Here is a 19204-nt window from a genome sequence, read left to right on the forward strand (position 1 = left end):
GACTCGCCCCACGGTGGCGTGAGGGGCGCCGGTCTTAACAGCGCTCTCCGGAGCGGGGGGTGAGGTGTTCGAGTGGCAGCCTTCCACACGCTGAGTCGCCCCGTTCCCGTTTCCCGACGCCGATCGAGGAGTGCGAGGTTCGGGTGCCCGGCAGAACCGGGCTCAGAGTTCCCTCTTCCTGCAGCGGTCGCAAAGCAGCGTGTGGGGCTGTTCCGCAGGGGTCGCTGCAAGGTCTGGCTCCTCTTCCCCCTCGCTGGACTCCTCCGTCGCCGCCTCGGTCAGCCAGCAGTGTCTGCTGGCGCTTCCAGCCACCCTGAACACGGCCTCAGCCAAGGCCTGCTCCAGCGATGCACTTGGTGCCGCAGCTCCTCGGGTGAGAGGGCCTTGAGAAAGGCCTGGAGAGCCATCTCCCCCTGCGCCTCCCGGGGAAAAGTTGGGTATCCTCGGCGGGCGAGGAACGCGACATCAGCGGCAACCGGGCCCAGTCGCTCTCCTGGTCGGCGCCGCCGCAGGGCCAGCCTCTCCCGCATCAAGTCCGGCGCCTCCTCCACACCGAAACGCAGCTGGAGAGCCGCCGCCAGCGCCGTGTATTCGCCTCTGTCCTCCTCCGGGACGTCCAGGAGCACCTGGCAGGCCACTCCTTCCATCTCTGCCCGGCACCAGCCATTCGTCCAGGCCGCGAGCTGGAACTGCGCCTTGTAGGTTTCCCAAGGCGCTTCCCCGTCGTAGCGACCGGGTTGCACCTGCACTGATGGGTGTGGGAATCGCTGGTCAGCTCCAGCAGGGAGGGTATCTTCTCTTTGGGGCATCCACTGGGCGGGAGTAGCGGGCAGTCGCCCCAATTCTACCGGCAGGACCACTACTGGATAGCCCTGGTAAGGGCTGTGGCCACCTGTCACACCCAGGAGTTGCTCAGGCTCCCTATGTGCGCTGCCGATGGGTTCTGTCTCTTTTAGAGTCAGACAGCACTTGACAGAATCAGCTAATGTCTGCCAAGATTTGTCCATCCTGCCCGCTTCTGACACCAATGTAGCATTTAGAGGTTCTTCTCAGAACAAAGGCCCAGTGGAGACGCGATTAACAAACCAAGCAATAGCTTTATTCTTTTACAACCACAAAACCAAACACAGGATATACATGCACATGAGGAGACTGACAGAACACGTACACATCTTTAGGGTGGTAATTACTTAACAACACGCTATACACTTATAAGACTACACAGGGCACTAGAACTACTAGGACATTATTTACACAGGTAGGGTCAGCCGCTGGAAAGCAGGGATAATAAGGAAATGGGTGGCACCCAAGCACATGTTAAAGAAAAAAAACTTGGCTTCTTAAAAGTGATTATGATAGCCACAGGACAGAAGAGACAGTGCACTGTGGTCCAATAATGACTGTGTTGAAACAGCCAGAGTGTGCTGCATGCCATGGAGATGGAAAAGGTAGCTCATCCCAGTCAATCGCAAGGTTGTGTAGGACTGCACATGACCTGATGATGATGGTGCTGGCTCTTGATGGACTGGTATACAAACCAAATGACAGCCAAGCAAAGCGTTAGTTGTTTTACAATTCCGAAAGATTGTTCAAAGTGGCTTCTTGCATTTTTATGACTCCTGTTATAGTGCTTCTCTTGTAATGTTGTAGGATTGTGCACAGGTGTCAGAAGATATAGTCATAAAGAATAACCACAGGCAAAACAACATGCCAGCTTGCTCTTCCCTACTTTGAAAGGAAGATATTGGAACTGATTAAAGAACTTAATTTGAAATGTAAGCTCCTACTGACACAGGAGAGAGAGTTCTGAAAAGTAAGCACAAGGCACACCATGGATAAATAAATGTATTAATTTAAAAAAAGAAATACTGAGAAGGTCAGAGGAACAATAATTGTTGTATTTATTTGCTCAGGTAGTTTTATAAGTTTAACTTTCAGTAAAGTTCTGTTAAAAATAAAACTGGTCATTAGTTGGCGTCTTTTGTAACGATTTAGCAATAGTGACATGTCGGCTTGTTCGACTGGAGTGTTAAACAAAAAAAATACAGTAGCGTCCTGTCTCAAGTGTACAGCTGCAGTTCTCGTTTGTTTCGTGACAAATTGCAATTGCATTAGTCTGTGTAAAAAAAGACTTCTGCAGCTCCAGTGGTGCGATCGAACTCATGCTGAGATTGAGTTCAAGCCTCACCTGGAGCAGTGTGGCCTATATCTTCAACTATTTAAACTAACTGACCAGTTTAGGTCCTGTTAAGTATTTGCTGGAGATCAGGTCTAAATTAACATCAAAGGAACAAGTAAAGGTTTGTTCCTTGTCAGACCTGAAGAAGGCTCCAAAGCTCAAACGTTGTTTGCTTCTCTTTTCTGCATGAAATAAAATTTTACTTGTTCTTATGCAGTCCACACATGCTGACACAGCTCCCTACTTAAATTACCATCAGCAATGGACCTCCAGCAGACCTATACACAAATATATGAGAGAGGTCTACTGAAATGAGAGGAGCACGATGGAGTACCGAAGACTTGAAAAAGCACTCACTTTTCTGTGTTTTTGTTGTTACCAAGATTTGTTTTTAATGTTCTTTTTCTCTTTGTTTTGAAGTTGTTCTGTTTTTTTTTTCTTTTTTGTAGTTGTTAGACTACTACAGGGATTTACCTAGGTTCTATTAAGACTTCTTTTATCAAAACATATTTTATTAATAAAAGTGTGATTTCTTAATAATCAACTTTAATGTTATCTTTATTAGTAGCTGTATTACAGGTAATGCATGCACAGCCTTTATTATGCTATAGTGAATTTTCAGGTATCCCATGGAGGGAAGAGAACTGAAATTAAGGAAATACTTATTTAAAGGGGTATAAGTCTTAAAAGTGTTCTGTCACATCTGGGTGTTAATTGAATAGATTTGTTGTATTATTTCATATGATTTGACTCTACACTTGTGTTTCTCAGGAGACAGCAGTAATATTGGGGATTTGCAGGTACAGATAATAAATTATACTATACAAGTGTAGAGGTTTGATGGGTTTACTGAGACAATTATTAATTGTAGCAGTAATCACGAGGTTGTTCGTTGTGGCTTTTAGAAAATCAATCGTCAGAACAACTAACAACGCACACACACGGGTTCAATACACGAGATACATTTATTAACATAAATTGTGCACCAAACATATACTAGTCTGCCTGGATACGAGCGGCAGACCTTACTGTGAGGGTTATCAATATACAAGGTATATAATCTCGAAGAGATGCAAACACAAAGATACACAACAGAGAATATATGTCAATATATATCGTTCGGTTACCAAATCGCTAATCAGTGTTATTACCCACTGTTACTCTAAACTCGGAAGTAAATACATTACTCATGAATTAAATTGATAACAACTTTTTTTGAGGTACAACTGAATTCTCGAGACAGAATGTAGAACATGGGGTTTACTTATCCACTGTGTATGGATTTGGAATCTCCCGGCACGAACACCAAACCAGCTGACAAGCTCTGTTGCAGCCTCTGTTCCAGCAGTTGTCCAATGGGCGTTGTCCCGGCGTCCTCTGGCTACCAGTCTGAATCCATCAAGAAGACAGGAATTTTAATATCGCACTGCCGTCTTGTGTACAAAATATTTGTTCAGCTCTAACGTCTGTGTGCGTTGACAAGGCATCTCAAAAGGAGGTATTAAATAAGAAAATGATCCTTTCTGTTACCATTCCTGTGGTTGGAGCGTTGTTTCACCCTTTTACGTTCTACAATATTTACAGACAAGGTTTTATCACTGGAGTTGTACAGAACAAGTGTGCATCAGTCCATGAAAATCATCAGTACTGCTGTTTTTCTATGCATAGTTTAATCAAGAGCACTTAAAAGATGCAAAAGATTGATTGTGGTCTGTGAGCACCTGCACATCTTCGAAAGTTCTCTATGTCGGGGGTGTAGCTTAGTGGTAGAGCGCTTGTCTTACATGTATGAGGTCCCAGGTTCAATCCCTAGCATCTTCAAGTGCTTTATGTTACTGTGCTCACATCGCAGTCTTCTGTCGAGTGAGAACTCTTTGCTCGTGTTCATAGAGAGCCAGGTTTACACAATTAAACTCGAAGTGCTACAGTGTTCTCTGCAGTTTTAGATGTACCTCCAAAGCATTTAGTTCTGTTAACTACCAAAGAATGTGAACTAATTTAAAGTCACATTCAGGAAATCCAGAGAACGTCTTCACACTTGTCGTGGCTGTTGCAGAAAAACCTCACCCGGGATTTCCTGAGAGATCATTCACCGAGCGAGTCCTCCCTCTGGATTCCGCACTGAGCTGAAAGCTGCGCGAATTCCTCACTGCGTGTCCTGTACTGTGTAGCACAGTGACAAGAACGCCTTGAGTTTTTTTCCGTATGTGAAGGAAAATGCAAAAGAGCATGAAAAGTGTTGATGGTATAAAATATCCATGGTACAACTCGAGAAAGAACTGACGGACAAAACAATGACATTTGATGATTACAAGAGAAACACAACCATCCGAACATGGGCTTGGATCCTGAACGCTTGTGTTAAAAGACAAAGCAAAGGATATAACCTGTAAATGTCTTCATGTCTTACAGTTTATGAAATAACACAATTTCTTCCTTTCTTAATAATTTCTTACTATTGATAGATGCTTTTTTGAATTTTAACAGAATCACAATTACAGACATTTGGGGTTAAACTGTTATTCACATATTCTAACGAAGAGAAACGTTAGTGTCTTCCGGTATGTGAGCCCATTTCTCAAATAAGAAAAGAATAAGTTATATAAATTGAATTATTCTATTTTGTAGGCTTGCATAGTCTTATTCATATTTCAGTTAAACCTTTTCTTCTGTAGTAATTTCACTTGATATTATATTAGTCCTGATTTACAATTTTTGGACATGGTTCATCTTAAATAATTTGTAATTAGTTTCAGTTTTGGAAAATCGCGCCCAGAAGCTACTAAAACTGGTAATGTTTGCATAATGTGTAATGCAATAGTAGCATTTTGGGTGGGAAAACAAAAGGTATTTCTTGGTATGAATCCCAACACTTCATAAGCGGTGTTCGAGGATTTCTCGCTTCAGATAAAGCTGTCAATACATCACAGATTTTTACTCAATCAATATCAGCAGTGTTATCGCTACCGAACACTAAATATAGATCCTGGCAATACTTCGTGAGATCTTCGTAAGAAAATCCAAAAAAGTACAGAAGCAATAAACGCTTTTTTTGGATCAAGAAGAGGATAATTATGAGACTCAAAATATCCCTGTCTTTTCTTTTTTCGAGGACAAATGGATTATTGAGGTGTAAAGATGGGTTCAAAACCAAAATTATCTGCTATTGCTGCTGTTTCTTTGATAGTTTCTTCAAATCCTTCAATTGATCATTGATTTAGAGGAATAATATTATACAAATTGTGGTTTTCTGTGAATTGCCAATTTTATTGTAATTACATCTTCGTTTACAGATGTCTTGCATGTATCACAAGGTACTGTATAATAGTCGCCGTGTGTCCTCAGCTAAAATGTTTTAAAAAGTACGACAAAAGTACAATATGCTTAACAACATTTATGGTTATATCTATATTAAAATGAAGGTAAATATACCAAGATATTAAAAAACAATTGTACAGTCCTAATCTCATAATGCTTGTGAAGTTTTCCAATAAATCCGAACTGTAATTTTGAAATATTATTGCTGAGAATGCGAAGAGAATACAAAGATCAAAATCAATGAGTGAAAATACAAAAGTAGTTCATTAAACTGAGTTTCTTCCCTGAAATGATTTGATTTGCTTGCAAAGTACTAAGCAGCTTTGAACGGATCACGGGAATCAAATATACAGATGGGTTCAGAGTGTGCTTTCCAACTTTTGTGTAACATTTTCCTTTGATAGGGCAGAGTTGTCTTCACAATCTGGGTTACATAAAAAGGAGTGACGTCAGTACAAAACAGCTTTCCTTCTTGGGGAACAACGGTTGTGTTCCATATTTCTAACTATTTTGGTTTCAAGATCTCAATTTAGTGTGAAACATAAAACCACCCTTTTGGTTAACAACCGAGCCACAAAGACTCATGTACATCTTAACACTCCTCGGTCTCAGTGAAAGTAATACACTCCGTAAAATTTCCAGAGATTCATTTATTTTTAAAGGAAAATCACCAACAGCGGCCGAGATCTACTGGAGTTTTTCATTCTATACTGCGATTTCTGAAGGGTACCCTGTGAAAATATGAGTTTTGACGAGAAGGGATGGACATATAAGGCTTGGGGAATTAAACTTTAAGGTGAAGACTGCGGGTTCAGCAGCAGCAGAACCTGATCAGTATCAGTTGACTCCGATATACTTTGAAAATTAACTTCGGGATTTAGAGTCAGACATGCTACCGTTGCACCATGGGGTACTTAATTAAAAAAAAATAGAAAAACAGTCAGTGTTCCTGGATCTGTTATCAAGAACAACACCTGCACAAGAGCTGCGCAGGAAGAATAAAATATAATCTGAGATGAAGAGACTCTCTTCGGAAGAGCGGCGCTCTTCACAGGAGAATTTTTTGTGAAGCTGATTTGTCTCCTTTGGGGAATTCAAAACAGCTGAGAGCTGTGACCTTGTGGCACAAAGGTAGCATGTCTGACTCCACATCAGAAGGCTGTGTGTTCAAATTATGTCGAGGTCTGCTTTTAGTTTTTCAGGTTCTGCTCGTCCTGAACACGGAATTCACACCATGTAGTTGAGTTCTATCTGTACACCACATAGATAATCTAAACAAAATAGAGCCCTACTGGACATACAGTTAGGATCTCCCACAGCGAATACCCTTGAACACAAGAGAGAAGGCACAGTTCACATCTGCGAAACATCACATCCGTCTTTAGAGACAGCTACATCAGAGAATGGAATCCCGGAAGTTTCAAATAATTTCTTTTAATACAGGTTCAAGCAAACCTGAAAGTTAGGGAGTTTCTGGACACTTTTGTTTTATTAAAAAGTGTCTGAAGCCTGAAAATGTAATTTGAAAAAAAAAAACGCTATTGGACATTAGCAGGTACTTTTTGTAACGATTTGCTATTTCATGCTGGAAAACAAAGGAAACAGACCCAATGTTTGCTTTCAGGTGCGGTTCATTACATAATAGACATCTATTACTGAGGAGCTTGAATAAAATTTACATGAGCCAGGTAGAAGTCAAACCTACAATCTTATGATCCAACATCAGATGCGTTATTTATTAAACTGCTGGTATTTCACATAACCTGAATTCCCCAATAGTGTGCTCAGCGTTGCTACTAGTAATATACCGCCCCGTCTAAAATTTCAAAGTGAGAAACGTGTGTTTTCTGATTTTTTATGAGTTTTAAAATATAATCTCTTTAAATCAGACAAAGGCTTTATGTTCCGCACTGAAATTCCAATTGATTGAGAATTCAAAGAAAGACTGTTTTCTTCCACAACACCGTATAATTATCACATCCACCAGACTCTCCAACTTCTCCAGACCTTGCTGGGTGAGCATTCGCTCCGATAAATTAGGTCACGTATCATGTTAAATCACTTCTTCTCAACACAACATTTCCTGGTACACGTTTTCTCTATGAAAAAAAGACATTTTTCCCTTGCATGATTTCTCGTTTTTTATCAAAGCGTACAGAAAGAAAAAAGAAGAAGAAATAGTGTTGCAAAAGAACTCTGTCGCCCTTGGGAAATGTCAAACGCATTGGACATGAAAAATGCCCAATAAAAGCCATTTCTCTTCGTTTCTTAGTGTCGGGGCTGCTACTGTATGTAAAAGAGGCAATTTGCTCTGAGAGCAGGTTCAACACTTTCTGAACGCAGATGTCTCAGAGCAGTGTGTCCAAGTAGCTGTAAAAGGTGACAGTCATCCCGTCACCGTAGCTTAGTTGGTTAAAGCGCTTCTCAATTAGACAAAAGAACCTATGCTCAAATCCCAGCTGTGTATTTCTTCTTATCTTGTAGTACAGAACGTACCATTTTGGGCAATCACAAAGGGCTTGACTTCGTTAAATGCATGTGTTCATTTCCTTTCTGGAAAACTTGTTTTTGATTAAATTCACACAGCTTGCGAAACATGAAATTCAGTTTTTGGTTATCAGTGCAGAAGAAATATTACCGGCTGGCAAAAAGAACGGTAAGATATTTTTTTTTTGATTCGAGAAAATATTCCACCAGTCAGTCTCTGTGGCACAATCGGTTAGCGTGTTCGGCTGTTATCCAAAAGGTTGGTGGTTCAAGTCCACCCAGGGTCGGGTTTCTTTTGCGATGTAAACATTGTTTTCGCATCGGTCGATTGGATTTCTCAGCTAAATCACAGCCATTTTAATATTTGTAGGAAATGCGATTGTTCAACACGTGTCAAAAATGTCCAATAATGCCCAACATCGCAACTCCCCAGAAAACCATATTCACCCAAGAAAAATGATCGTCGAATCGTCATTTATACTCCCGTCACATCCTCTGCTGAAATATTTTAAAAATACAATGCAGATTTGTTTGAGAACTTGACAAGCATTGTTTTGTTAGCACTGTGCAGTTGGATTTTGATATTTTGACATATTTACCTTAATTTTAAACTGTAAATACTGTACAATCTATTGTAATTGTGTTGTAATATTAAAATATGTTAGCTGAGGATGCAAAGGGGTGAAAGGGAAAGGTCAGAGGGTACAGTAACAACAAGGTTAGGATTGGTGGAGGTGGTAGGGGTGTTGATGGTTTTTCTCTGTAGAGGATGATTGAGTTTTTTATCGTTCTCTGAAGTGAGAAACTGGAAGAGTTGGGAGTTGAGAGATCTGATGAGGTTAGTTATAAAAGGAAGTTGATGTGGAGCTGTTAGCTGTAAGAATTCCTTAATGTCTTTGATGTTGTCATCAAAGATAAACTGCAGTAAGCAAAGATAAAAAGAAAATTATCTTTGCATACTGCCCTGTCTTTCTAACAACTGAAGAAGGCATGGAATAACCTTTTACTTGTTCCTTTGCAGCCTACGCATGCCGACGCAGCTACAGTATAGTTCTGCAAGTCCATCTAAAATAACTTTGTTAATATATGCAGGTGATAAATTAACGTGTCTGAGTATCTTTTCCAGCTTTACTGAATTACATCAACTTGCCCACCGAGGATAAGCGTACCTCCGTTGCCCGAGTAACGTGACGCCTGTGAATGACGTGTAAAGAGCGCATTCTATACCTAGTGGAGACGGACAACGTTTCCAGCGCTGGGTTTCAGGGGCTTTCCCAACCTCTCCTCGACCTTTAAACGCCTTACATAGTAAATTTACATTATCCTGTAATATGAATTTCCCTAACAGAAAAAAAAAATGTAACAGAAGAAACTCTCGTAAGGTTAAATCCCCCCCCCCCACGATTACAACCTCCGATTAAACTGCTGCCTGGCCGGTGTACGCGTCGCCAGTCCGCTCCGGCTCCGCAGGAGACGGGCTGTCAAACCCGAGACGGGAATCCGGGTCCGGGCTGCCCCACGGGTGAGTGAACCGCCGTCCTCTCCGGGCTTAGTCCGGACGGAAGCTCAGTAGTACCTAGTGCCCTGTTCACTAACTGCTGTAGGGTACGAGAGGTCGGCGGTGACTAAACACTCCGCCTGCAGGGAGAGGGACGGGACGGAGACGGTTATTCTCTTCTGGCAGTTTATTTTAACTGTCACATTTCCACCGTCTCTCTCTCTCTTTCATTTTCGTCCTGCTCTCTCCCGTTTCCTCGTCACATGGCCGCCGCATGGCCAGTCAGAGAACAAGGAAACGCGTGTATCATCATCGTAAACCTGTTCAGAGACGGAAGTAGAGAGCTCTTTTTAACTTAAAAATATTTTAAACTGCATAACCGAATAAAACAATGACAACGGCCCAGGGCATAAACGCGCACCAGTTTCTGACGCGTAGGCGGACTTCAGAGGCGCCTGACTCCTTTTGTCGTTGAACCGACTTCTGTCTTCATTACTTCGGAGTTTCACTCCTACTTCGTATCAGAAATAAATAACTTTCCACACGACTTTACAGGAAGCTGGAAACAACAGGTTCGAGAAGTGATATTTACATGTCTCTATATATAATACTTTCCGTACAAATAAAAGGTATAGATGTCTGGGGGAGGCTCAGTGGTTGTTATTCCTGCCCTGGGATCAGTTCAGAACCTGGGGTGCTGTCTGTGTGGAGTTCTGAACTGTGTTTGTGGGGGTTTCCTCCTGGTGCTCCAGTTTCCTCCCAGTCCAGAGACAGGCTGGGGGGTTAATTGACTTCTTGGTGTGTGTGTCCTGTGATGGACTGGTGCCCCGTCCAGGGTGTGTGTGTGTCCTGTGATGGACTGGTGCCCTGTCCAGGGTGAACCCTGCCTTGTGCCTGTTGCTTGCTGGGATAGACTCCAGCTCCCCCCTGTGACCCTGGACTGGATACAGCTGTTAGAAAATGGATGTCACTGTCCCCGGTCTCTTTGTGTGTGTGTCACTGTCCTTGGTCTCTCTGTGTGTGTCACTGTCCCTGGTCTCTCTGTCTGTGTCAGTGTCCTCGGTCTCTCTCTCCAGATGCGCTCCAGAGGTGGCAAGGCTGTAGACTGGAGGATGATGGGAGTGTGGCTCTGTTGGATCACTACAGCTTCAATGGACAAGACTTCCTGTCCTTTGAGGTGGACAACATGACCTGGAGAGCAAGTTCCCTGGAGGCAGAGGGCACTCAAAGGGACTGGAACCAGAACAAGATTAAAAACCAGTATACCAGATTCTTCCTGGAGACTGACTGTATGGAAACACTGAAGAGATTCCTGCAGTACAGAAAGAAACACAAAAACCACACAAAGGTGAGACAGAGAGATATCAGATACAATATGAGACAAATGCACCTAGAAGCTCTACACAAGAAGTTCCCCCATGTGCAGAGGAGTGGGTGGCACAGTGCAGTTTCTGGGGTGCTGTCTGTGTGGAGTTTGCATGTTCACCTCATGTTTGTGTGGGTTTCCTCCCACTTGCTGGTGGGTAAATTGGCTTATGGGAAATTGGCTCGTGTGTGAGTGTGTGTCTGTGTCTGTGTGAATGTGAAGCTTGTGTGATCCTGTGTGAATAGGACGTGTCTGCAGTGCTCCAGTTCTACTGTGATCTCCTTTCTTAGCCTGAGGAACAGACAAAGAGAAAATGTGTTTGATTTGTATAATTGTCTAATACTGACATGTTTTGGTTGTAAAGGTTTGCAGAAAGGAGCCACACAATATTTTGTCTGTGCAGCGATGTCGCCTCACCTTGCACAGTGTCCACACTAATTCTCAGTGTGTTAACATTGCTTCCGGTCTCCCTCTCAGTCTCTCCTCAGGTGTTTGTCTCTTCCGAGCATCTGGGAGACACACAGAGCTGTTCCCTGTCCTGTCTGGTCACCGGGGCTTCAGTCCTAGAGTCATAGAGGTCAGTTTGTCCAGGCCTGGAGAGACCGAGGGAGAGGACGTGTGGTCCAGTGGGCTCAGACCCAATGGAGACAGCTGAGGAAGAGTGTGGAGATCTGAGAGAGTAAGATCGAGGAATACAGCTGTACTGTCACTCATCACAGCTCCAACCACAGCGTCACGCTGAGCTGGGGTAAGTGTCTGGAGCAGATCAGTGTGTGTTATACTATATCACACACGGGGGTGAGAGTGGAGCAGATCAGTGTGTATTATACTGTATCACATACAGGGGTGAGTCTGGAGCAGATCAGTGTGTATTATACTGTATCACATACAGGGGTGATACAGGAGCAGATCAGTGTGTATTATACTATATCACACACGGGTGAGTCTGGAGCAGATCAGTGTGTATTATACTGTATCACACACTGGGGTGAGTCTGGAGCAGATCAGTGTGTATTATACTGTATCACACACAGGTGAGTCTGGAGCAGATCAGTGTGTATTATACTGTATCACACACTAGGGTGATAACAGAGTCACATTATTTTTGTTATGCAGCAGGTAACGTCTGAAACTTTTCTTGTCTCTATAGCAGATTATGCCGCATGTCTGAACTCTATCCACCTGGATTCCAGACTGCATGTCAGGGTGATTCTGGCACTTCTGTGTGTGATGGCAGCAGGGGCTGTAGTCATCTTGCACCAGAAGAAGCTGTGCTGTGTGCCATTTTTACCACTGTCTTCACAAAGTCTTTTCACAGACCCCAGCTTGCTCTCCATGAGACACACAGACAGGGAGAGAAGCTGGGGGTCAAAGTGCAGGGTCAGCCATTGTACAGCACCCCTGGAGCAGTTGGGGTTAAGGGCCTTGCTCAGGGGCCCAAAGGAGTAGGATTCCTCTGCCAGCCGCAGATTTTTAAAAAAGATTTTAAGATTTTTGAAGTACGCAGGCTGGATAGCCAGTAGCCATATCACCCTGCAACTCGCAACTGGTCAGTACTTGGATGGGAGACCTCCTGGGAAAGCTGAGGTACTGCTGGGAGAGGTGTTAGTGTGGCCAGCAGGGGGCGCTCACCCTGCAGTCTGTGTGGGTCCTAATGCCCCAGTATAGTGATGGGGACACTAGACTGTAAACAGGCGCCGTCCTTCGGATGAGACGTAAAACCGAGGTCCTGACTCTCTGTGGTCATCAACAATCCCAGGGTGTTTCTCGAAAAGAGTAGGGGTGTTTCCCCAGTGTCCTGGTCTAATCCCCCCCTGGTCTTTACCAGTCACAGCCTCCTAATTATCCCCATCTCTGAACTGGCTTCATCCCTCTGCTCTCCTTCCCACTGAGAGCTGCTGTGTGCTGAGCGGACTGGAGCATCATCCAGGTGGGGCTGGAGGGGATCCCCATTAACCTGTAAAGTGCTTTGAGTGGAGTGTCCAGAAAAGCACTATATAAATGTAAGGGATTATTATTAATTTTTATTATTAAGCTGTTTAAGATGGCAACACACTTCAGGCGCATGGAACATGAATGCTGGACACGAATATTAATAAGCTTCCAATGACAACACCACAGAGCAAGAACACGTTTGAGCTGAAAGATGTATATTTCACATTGAAACCGCAGGAAGTCTGATTACAGAGTAATTATGTGGTGAATGTTTCTACCACCCTGGGGGTGTCAAAGCATGGTGTTGTAGTCCTAGATGCATTTTTTAAAACTCTGTTTGCTTTTGGACATCCACTTTGTAGGAAGAGATTTAGTTCGAGTTTGCTTTTTATTTTATTTTATAGAAATTGGCCTGTCTCATTATTGTCCAGTGCTTCAGGTTAAGGAGCTAGAATTGTGTTAAGGAGCCTCTGAGACTCCTTATTTGATATATATGGAGTACCTGGGGGACAGCTCTGTGGCTCAGTGGTTTTGCTTGGCTGCCTCGTACTGCAGAGGCCCCGGGTTCAATTCCAGACCCAGAGTGCTGTCGGGGTGGAGTCTGCATATTCTTCCGTGTGTGTGTGTCCCTTATTGGACTAGCAGGGTACACCACTATCCATCCTGGATGCATGTACATGATCTCACAAAAGACTTGAACGCGGGTGCCTTGTGCTTCCATTGGATGACAGAGGAGCTACGACCACGATGATTACACAGTACCTAGTTTGGATGATGTCTTACGCTCATGAAAGTCGACTGCAGTTCCAGATATTGAGCAGGTATATTCAAGATTTATACAACCCTGACAGCCTCGATCCTTTCTTGACAGCCTTGTTAGGAGCAAAGGCAATTACTGCTATGTTTAATTACTCTGGTGACCGACACCAAGCTGCATGGTCACTATAATCCACTATTTATTCCATACATGCCAGCGTGATTAAGTAGCACTATAACCCTGAGTATGCACAGATATATACAGTATGTCTCCTTCAAGAAGTTCCTTGAAGTATGTTCCTTTTAAATCATTAATACTACACTTTCTTATATTGATTAAATGAAATGGTCTGAGACACATGTTTGAAAAGTTTAAAATAGGCATGAGGGCGTTATCTACAATACAGTATTTCTAAATGTAAGAATGTGAGAGTTGTGTGGACCTTATCTTTTTTTTACCTTGTTTAGTCTTTTTTTTGGTCAAGTGCAATTGTATTACAGTATGTAGCCCCTGACGGTGTTATTGGTGTTATATGTTATATGTACTCTTGTTTGTACGGTATAAATTTTTGCTGTTGCAATAAAAAAAAAACGAAAGTCGTGCATAGCAACGGTCACTAAGGAAGTGCGGCTTAATCCTGGAATTCCGGTGTCCGTGCAGTAGAGGGAGACACTCCCTCCGCTCTCACAGTGGATCAGCTGTCACCCTGCTCACAAGGGGGTGGAGGGGATCCCCATTAACCTGTAAAGAGCTTTGAGTGGAGAGTCCACAAAAGCGCTATATAAGTGTAAGCAATTATTATTATTTATAACAAATCAAATTACTTAAGAACATATGAAACGTTAATGATACCAATAGACAATTCAGCTTATTAGAGCTCAGTGTTTGTTCTGTACACATGTACTTATAATACATGGAATAATTTACAAAGATCCCACTACGTCCCCCTGTGTAGAATAGATGTTCATAATCTGTTTAGTCTATTGTTAGTCTCTAAACTGTCAAAATTGAAAATCTGACGTTTAATCATATTCCACTTACTGTAAGTCCACCTGTTCTGATCTGTGGTTTCAATGTCATCAACCATCAACTAACCAACCATTTTTATTCTCCTTAAAACTTTTGAAATCCAACTTTTGAGCAGCTGGTCAGAAAGTCAAGTTGCCCAGTAAGGCTGATCGAATGTTCCCTTCCAAACATACGTGAGAGGAAAAATACACCAGTGATTGCCAAAGCAAACAATTCTCAAAAAGTATTTCCTTGGACCTGAATACTACTACTACATTTAAATGTGATAATATATATATATATATTCATTAAACAACTCTCAATGCATTTTCACTGTACTGAGACCAGACCTTGATGTTTAAACAGAGAACCACTCATAGAGAAAATATTATACTATATCCATATATATTGAACCTTAATATAAATGCTACGGTATTTGAAGCTTGCATTATTCTTAGACGTCGGTCTGTTGCCAGTGGCCAGTCGCCAGTGTTTCACAGAGGAATCCTGTGCAGACTGATCCTCCGACACTCAGTCTCCCATAGGGTGGCACTGCCCTGTGGAGCAAAGACATCACCGATGAAGTTCCTGGCGTTCAGAATGCGCGTCGCCAAGGCTGTGCTGCTTAAGCATCTCACCATCTTCCTCCTTGTCTTTCGAGAACACCACGCCGTTGTCCTCCTGGCCCCAGCGCAGGCTGGTGTTGCCCAGCTCGGTGTGCCTGGACAGCTCTCTCGTCACCTGTGGAGGGGACAGTACCACAGCAGCCCGGGTCAGAAATCAGGGCCCGGTACGTCTTCCTGAACGAGAGCCGCGGTCTTGTCGCGGCAGGGAGGACGCGATCGCCGGGCGAAACAGGGAAGCAGCAGCAGACAGCGCCTGTGGTGGGTGATAGTGGTCTGTAGTGGGAGGTGGCAGCTGGAGTGAGTGCTCTGGAAAACGTGGGACGTAGTGGGATTCAAAGTTGCAGAACGAAGCAGGGAGGCAGCCAGATAGGTGACGTCGAAAGCAAGCAAAGCCCGGAGCCGATAGATACCCAAGCGAAGCAGCTAAGAGACGAGGTCGAGGCGAGAAATCTTCGACGCCAAGGAGCAAACACAAGGGCAATCCAAGAGCAAGGTCGAGGGAAATGGGGTCAAAGAATCAAGGAAAACTTGACTAAGGAACACCAAGGCTCAAGCCTGAACTCCCTAACACTGAGCGAGCGGAGGGCTGACTGTGAGCAGGTGGAACTGATCTTCCACCCAATTGCACTGTCACGGCAACCAGGTGACTGACAGGTGGCCACGTCGGTTGCTGTGGTTACTCGGAAGGGTCTTTGAGCAATCCAACGTGAGCAGGCATGATAAAATAAACAAAGCCAGCAAGGGAAAGGTCAGCGCTTCGATATAACTGCAACTATGATCTCCAGTATTCTCTCTCTTATATTCTAGTTTAAAGCCCTTATTAACTCTATAACTCTACCCTGCACTTTTGGGCCTATTCATATGCTCCCTTAATTCAAAATGCCAAAAGGAAGATAATAGTAATTTCTTCTGTTTGTTTTGTATTGTGTTTATTAATCACTTCCACTCCCCAGTTTATAAATACTCCCAGTCTGTCCACAGCTCTGCGCTAATCTTCTCTTGCTCCCCTCCCTCCATCCTATCTTGACCCTTGCAACTGCCTCCCTGGCTCATTCTTCACAAATGATTTCCCCAGCCAGGTGAGGTAACACTACAATAATAAGTACACTATCCCTTTATATTCATCTGATTGTTTCCTGAATTCCTAAAATGCTGCTTTTTAACCAAAGAAAATCCCCAATAATGATTCATATTGGTAGGAACCCACTGCGTGCAATGTGTGACAACCATTATGATTGAGTGTATTTCTGATTTCTGTATAACAAAGCAATGTGTGGCTCATTATGCATAGCATTGACTGGATGATCTTTTTTGTCTACTGCAGCTCCAACAGTATGATTTGCTTAGTTTCTTCTTTACGAGGAGCCTGGAATATCGCAAGCCACCTATGCACACTGACACAATCTAGTAGTCGATTTCCTATACCTGGACCAGAAGCCACTCTTTAACATCTGGGTCATTAGGATTCACTTCCGAGTCCATTAATATCCTTACTCTCAGCACCACTCTCTTCCCTGTGGAGGAAAGGATGAAAACAGCATAGAAGACAAAAAAAGAGGCAAACCCCATTCTGAAGTAGCATTAAGTGATTCACCCTGCCTGGTCTGAGGGACAGTTATATGGTCAAGGACGTCAAAACATCACTTACAATATTACAAAAGACTGGTGCTCTGAAGGTGGCTCCAGAGTCTATCCCAGCAAGCAACAGGTGCAAGGCAGGGTTAACCCTGGCAGTAATGCCAGTCCGTCACAGGGCACACACCACAGCTCATTTTCCCAGGAGCCGATTCAAAACCTACCAGCATGTCTTCGTACTGCAGGAGAAAACCCACGCAAAGACAAGGAGAACATTCAAACTCCATGCAGACAACAGCCCAGATACTGAACCCAGAGCTCAGGCACTACGAGGCAGCAATGCTAACCACTGCAGCCAGTGCACCCTGGGACCGACTCTGGGCCACCACAAGTGCGAACTGGACAAGCGGTCGTGGAATAGCAAAGTGAAGGCGACGTTCCCCGCAAGGTTACCCCCATAAGGCTGTCGAAGTGGCACCGCGATAACTTACCACTGTAGCAGAAGAAAGCGTAGGTGGTATTGCAATTATAGTCATTCCAGGAGCCTCTCGCACTCCCCTGAAGATTCACGGCGCCACAGCTCTCGATGCCGCCATAATTGTTGGGCTCGCCCACGTGCCAGGGGCGGAAAGTGGAGACGTCCCCATCGGACCACTTCCAGGGCTCGGTGAACAGTCCGATCCAGACCTCCCTGCCTCCGGCCGTAACTCTTACTAACTCATTCTCGCTCTGGCTCCTCACCCGGGTCAGGTCGGTGTAATGTTCTCTGCAAAACGTCAGGGCTTCTGTCCAGTTCTTGGCCTCAGCCACCAGGAAGTATTGATCGGCTGCGCCTTCCCCCCCTGAAGAAGTGAACCCCAGTCAGTAGTCGGGTTGAGGGTCGCGGAGCAGCCTCGGCAAGCAACAGGCAGGATACCACCTGGATGGGACGCCAGTCCACTGCACGGAGGCACAAGCACCGCATACAGTCACACCAGGGCCAAACATTCCCAGCAGCCAATTCACTCACCAGAGCGTCTTTGGACTGTGGGAGGACACTGGAGCACCTGGAGGAAACCCCCACGCACAAGGGGAGAACATGCAAACTCCACCTCGCCACCCCAGGATTTGAACCCAGGGCCCCGGTGCCGCCATCCCATCAGCCCAAGAGCCACTCAAAGGATTCAATTCCGAGAACAATGGGGAATTTCATAAGGAGGAATTACTCGTACTCCCAAGCCCCCCCCCTCCCTCCACCACCTTCACATGCAGTAGTCGCGTGAGAAAGACCGTAAAAGGCCGTAAAAGACTCAGGGGCCATTTACCTTGATAGCAAACGGAATAGCTCGTGAAACTGCAAGGGCGATCTGCCCACAACCCGCCGCCGACCATCGCCACGCAGTTCTCCTTGCCGCCGTAGTTGTTTGGTTCTCCCGCACGCCAGCTGGTAAAAGCAGACCTCCCCACGCCGTAGAGGTAGCCCCCCCCGAGGGACCACTGCCACAGGTCCCAGACATAGTACAGGCCGGTCCAGGCGCAGCCCTTGACCGGCTCGGTGGTGGCAAGGAGCTGCTCCAGGTCGGCTGGCCCACTCACGGTAGCCATGTCCGTGTACTGGCCCCTGCAGTACGCCCGAGCCCCCGCCCACGTCCTGCGCTTGCTCACGAAGTGGTAGCGGTGAGGTGAGACCAACTCCCAGAGGCCTGAAACACAGGAGGCAGGGTTGAGGCTTAGGAGCAGGGGTGACCAGCTCGCGATGCCTGGCCAAGCCTGCGCACGACGTGCCAACGCGTCGGAGAAGCAAATCCGGTCGGGGAATGGCCCGGCACTTCTCAACCCGACATTTGTGGCTGTCGTTTTGAGTGGTTTTGTCTTCCCTGGGGGAGGATTTCAAATGGGTCTGCCAATGCACTGTGAAGTGGCACAGGGGCTTTAGGACTGCAGTTTCTCAGCGTTGGGACGCTGGGTTCAGCTCTGCTTCTGGTCTGGTTTGTATATTCGACACTGTGCTCACGCTGGGTTTCCTCTAGGGTGCTCCAGTCTGCTCCCCAGTCGAAAGGCATGCTGGTATGTTCACTGACGTCTGGGAGAGTTAGTGCCAGTGTGATGGAGTACCACTCCTTGTGCCTGCTGTTTACTGGAATAAGCTCTGGCTGTCCCACCACCCTGAACTGCATGAGGTGGAACAGGTGGGAGGATGGAATATCATATAATCAAGAGCACCGCTGATATCAAAGTCAGGCGGAACGATTAATTGGCAAAAAGCAACGGCATCAACAAGACCAGATGATAATCAGTCTAAGATGGCGCCGTGTTAGTGGCAGCCTGCTACAGCAGGTCTGTGTCTTTTTGTTGTCTTGCGTCAACCTGCAACCATGAGGACTGTGAGGAGATGGTCTCAAGAGGCTATGGAGGATCTACGTGGTGCTTTGGAGGCCACCGACTGGGATGTGCTGTGCGAACCACATGGGGACGA

General features: G+C 45.0%; 1 protein-coding gene, 1 long non-coding RNA gene and 1 other non-coding gene across 6 annotated transcripts; 2 read left to right on the forward strand and 1 right to left on the reverse strand.

Moving 5' to 3' along the window:
* Positions 1-3928: 3928 nt before the first annotated feature.
* Positions 3929-4000, forward strand: trnav-uac (transfer RNA valine (anticodon UAC)). Its single transcript has one exon. It is a non-coding gene; the product is annotated as a tRNA-Val (tRNA).
* A 5171-nt stretch (positions 4001-9171) lies between these two features.
* On the forward strand, positions 9172-12301 carry LOC148669045 (uncharacterized). 4 transcript variants are annotated; one of them, XR_015937006.1, is made up of 4 exons: positions 9172-9506; positions 10559-10830; positions 11326-11596; positions 12002-12301. It is a non-coding gene; the product is annotated as an uncharacterized LOC148669045 (long non-coding RNA). The 4 variants fall into 4 exon arrangements; XR_015937004.1 differs by having other exon boundaries at positions 11326-12301; XR_015937007.1 differs by having other exon boundaries at positions 10629-10830; positions 11326-12301.
* Positions 12302-15079: 2778 nt separating this feature from the next.
* On the reverse strand, positions 15080-18791 carry LOC148669046 (C-type mannose receptor 2-like). The gene is made up of 6 exons (XM_088630996.1): positions 18743-18791; positions 18054-18431; positions 17097-17591; positions 16600-16688; positions 15187-15289; positions 15080-15105 (listed from the first exon to the last, which is right to left on the reverse strand). Exons 1-6 carry the CDS (start codon positions 18789-18791, stop codon positions 15080-15082), a joined length of 1140 nt encoding a protein of 379 aa, XP_088487122.1.
* Positions 18792-19204: the final 413 nt, after the last annotated feature.

This window comes from Lepisosteus platostomus, chromosome 5 (genome assembly GCF_059453375.1).
Source record: "Lepisosteus platostomus isolate fLepPlt1 chromosome 5, fLepPlt1.hap1, whole genome shotgun sequence".
Lineage (NCBI taxonomy): Eukaryota > Metazoa > Chordata > Actinopteri > Semionotiformes > Lepisosteidae > Lepisosteus > Lepisosteus platostomus.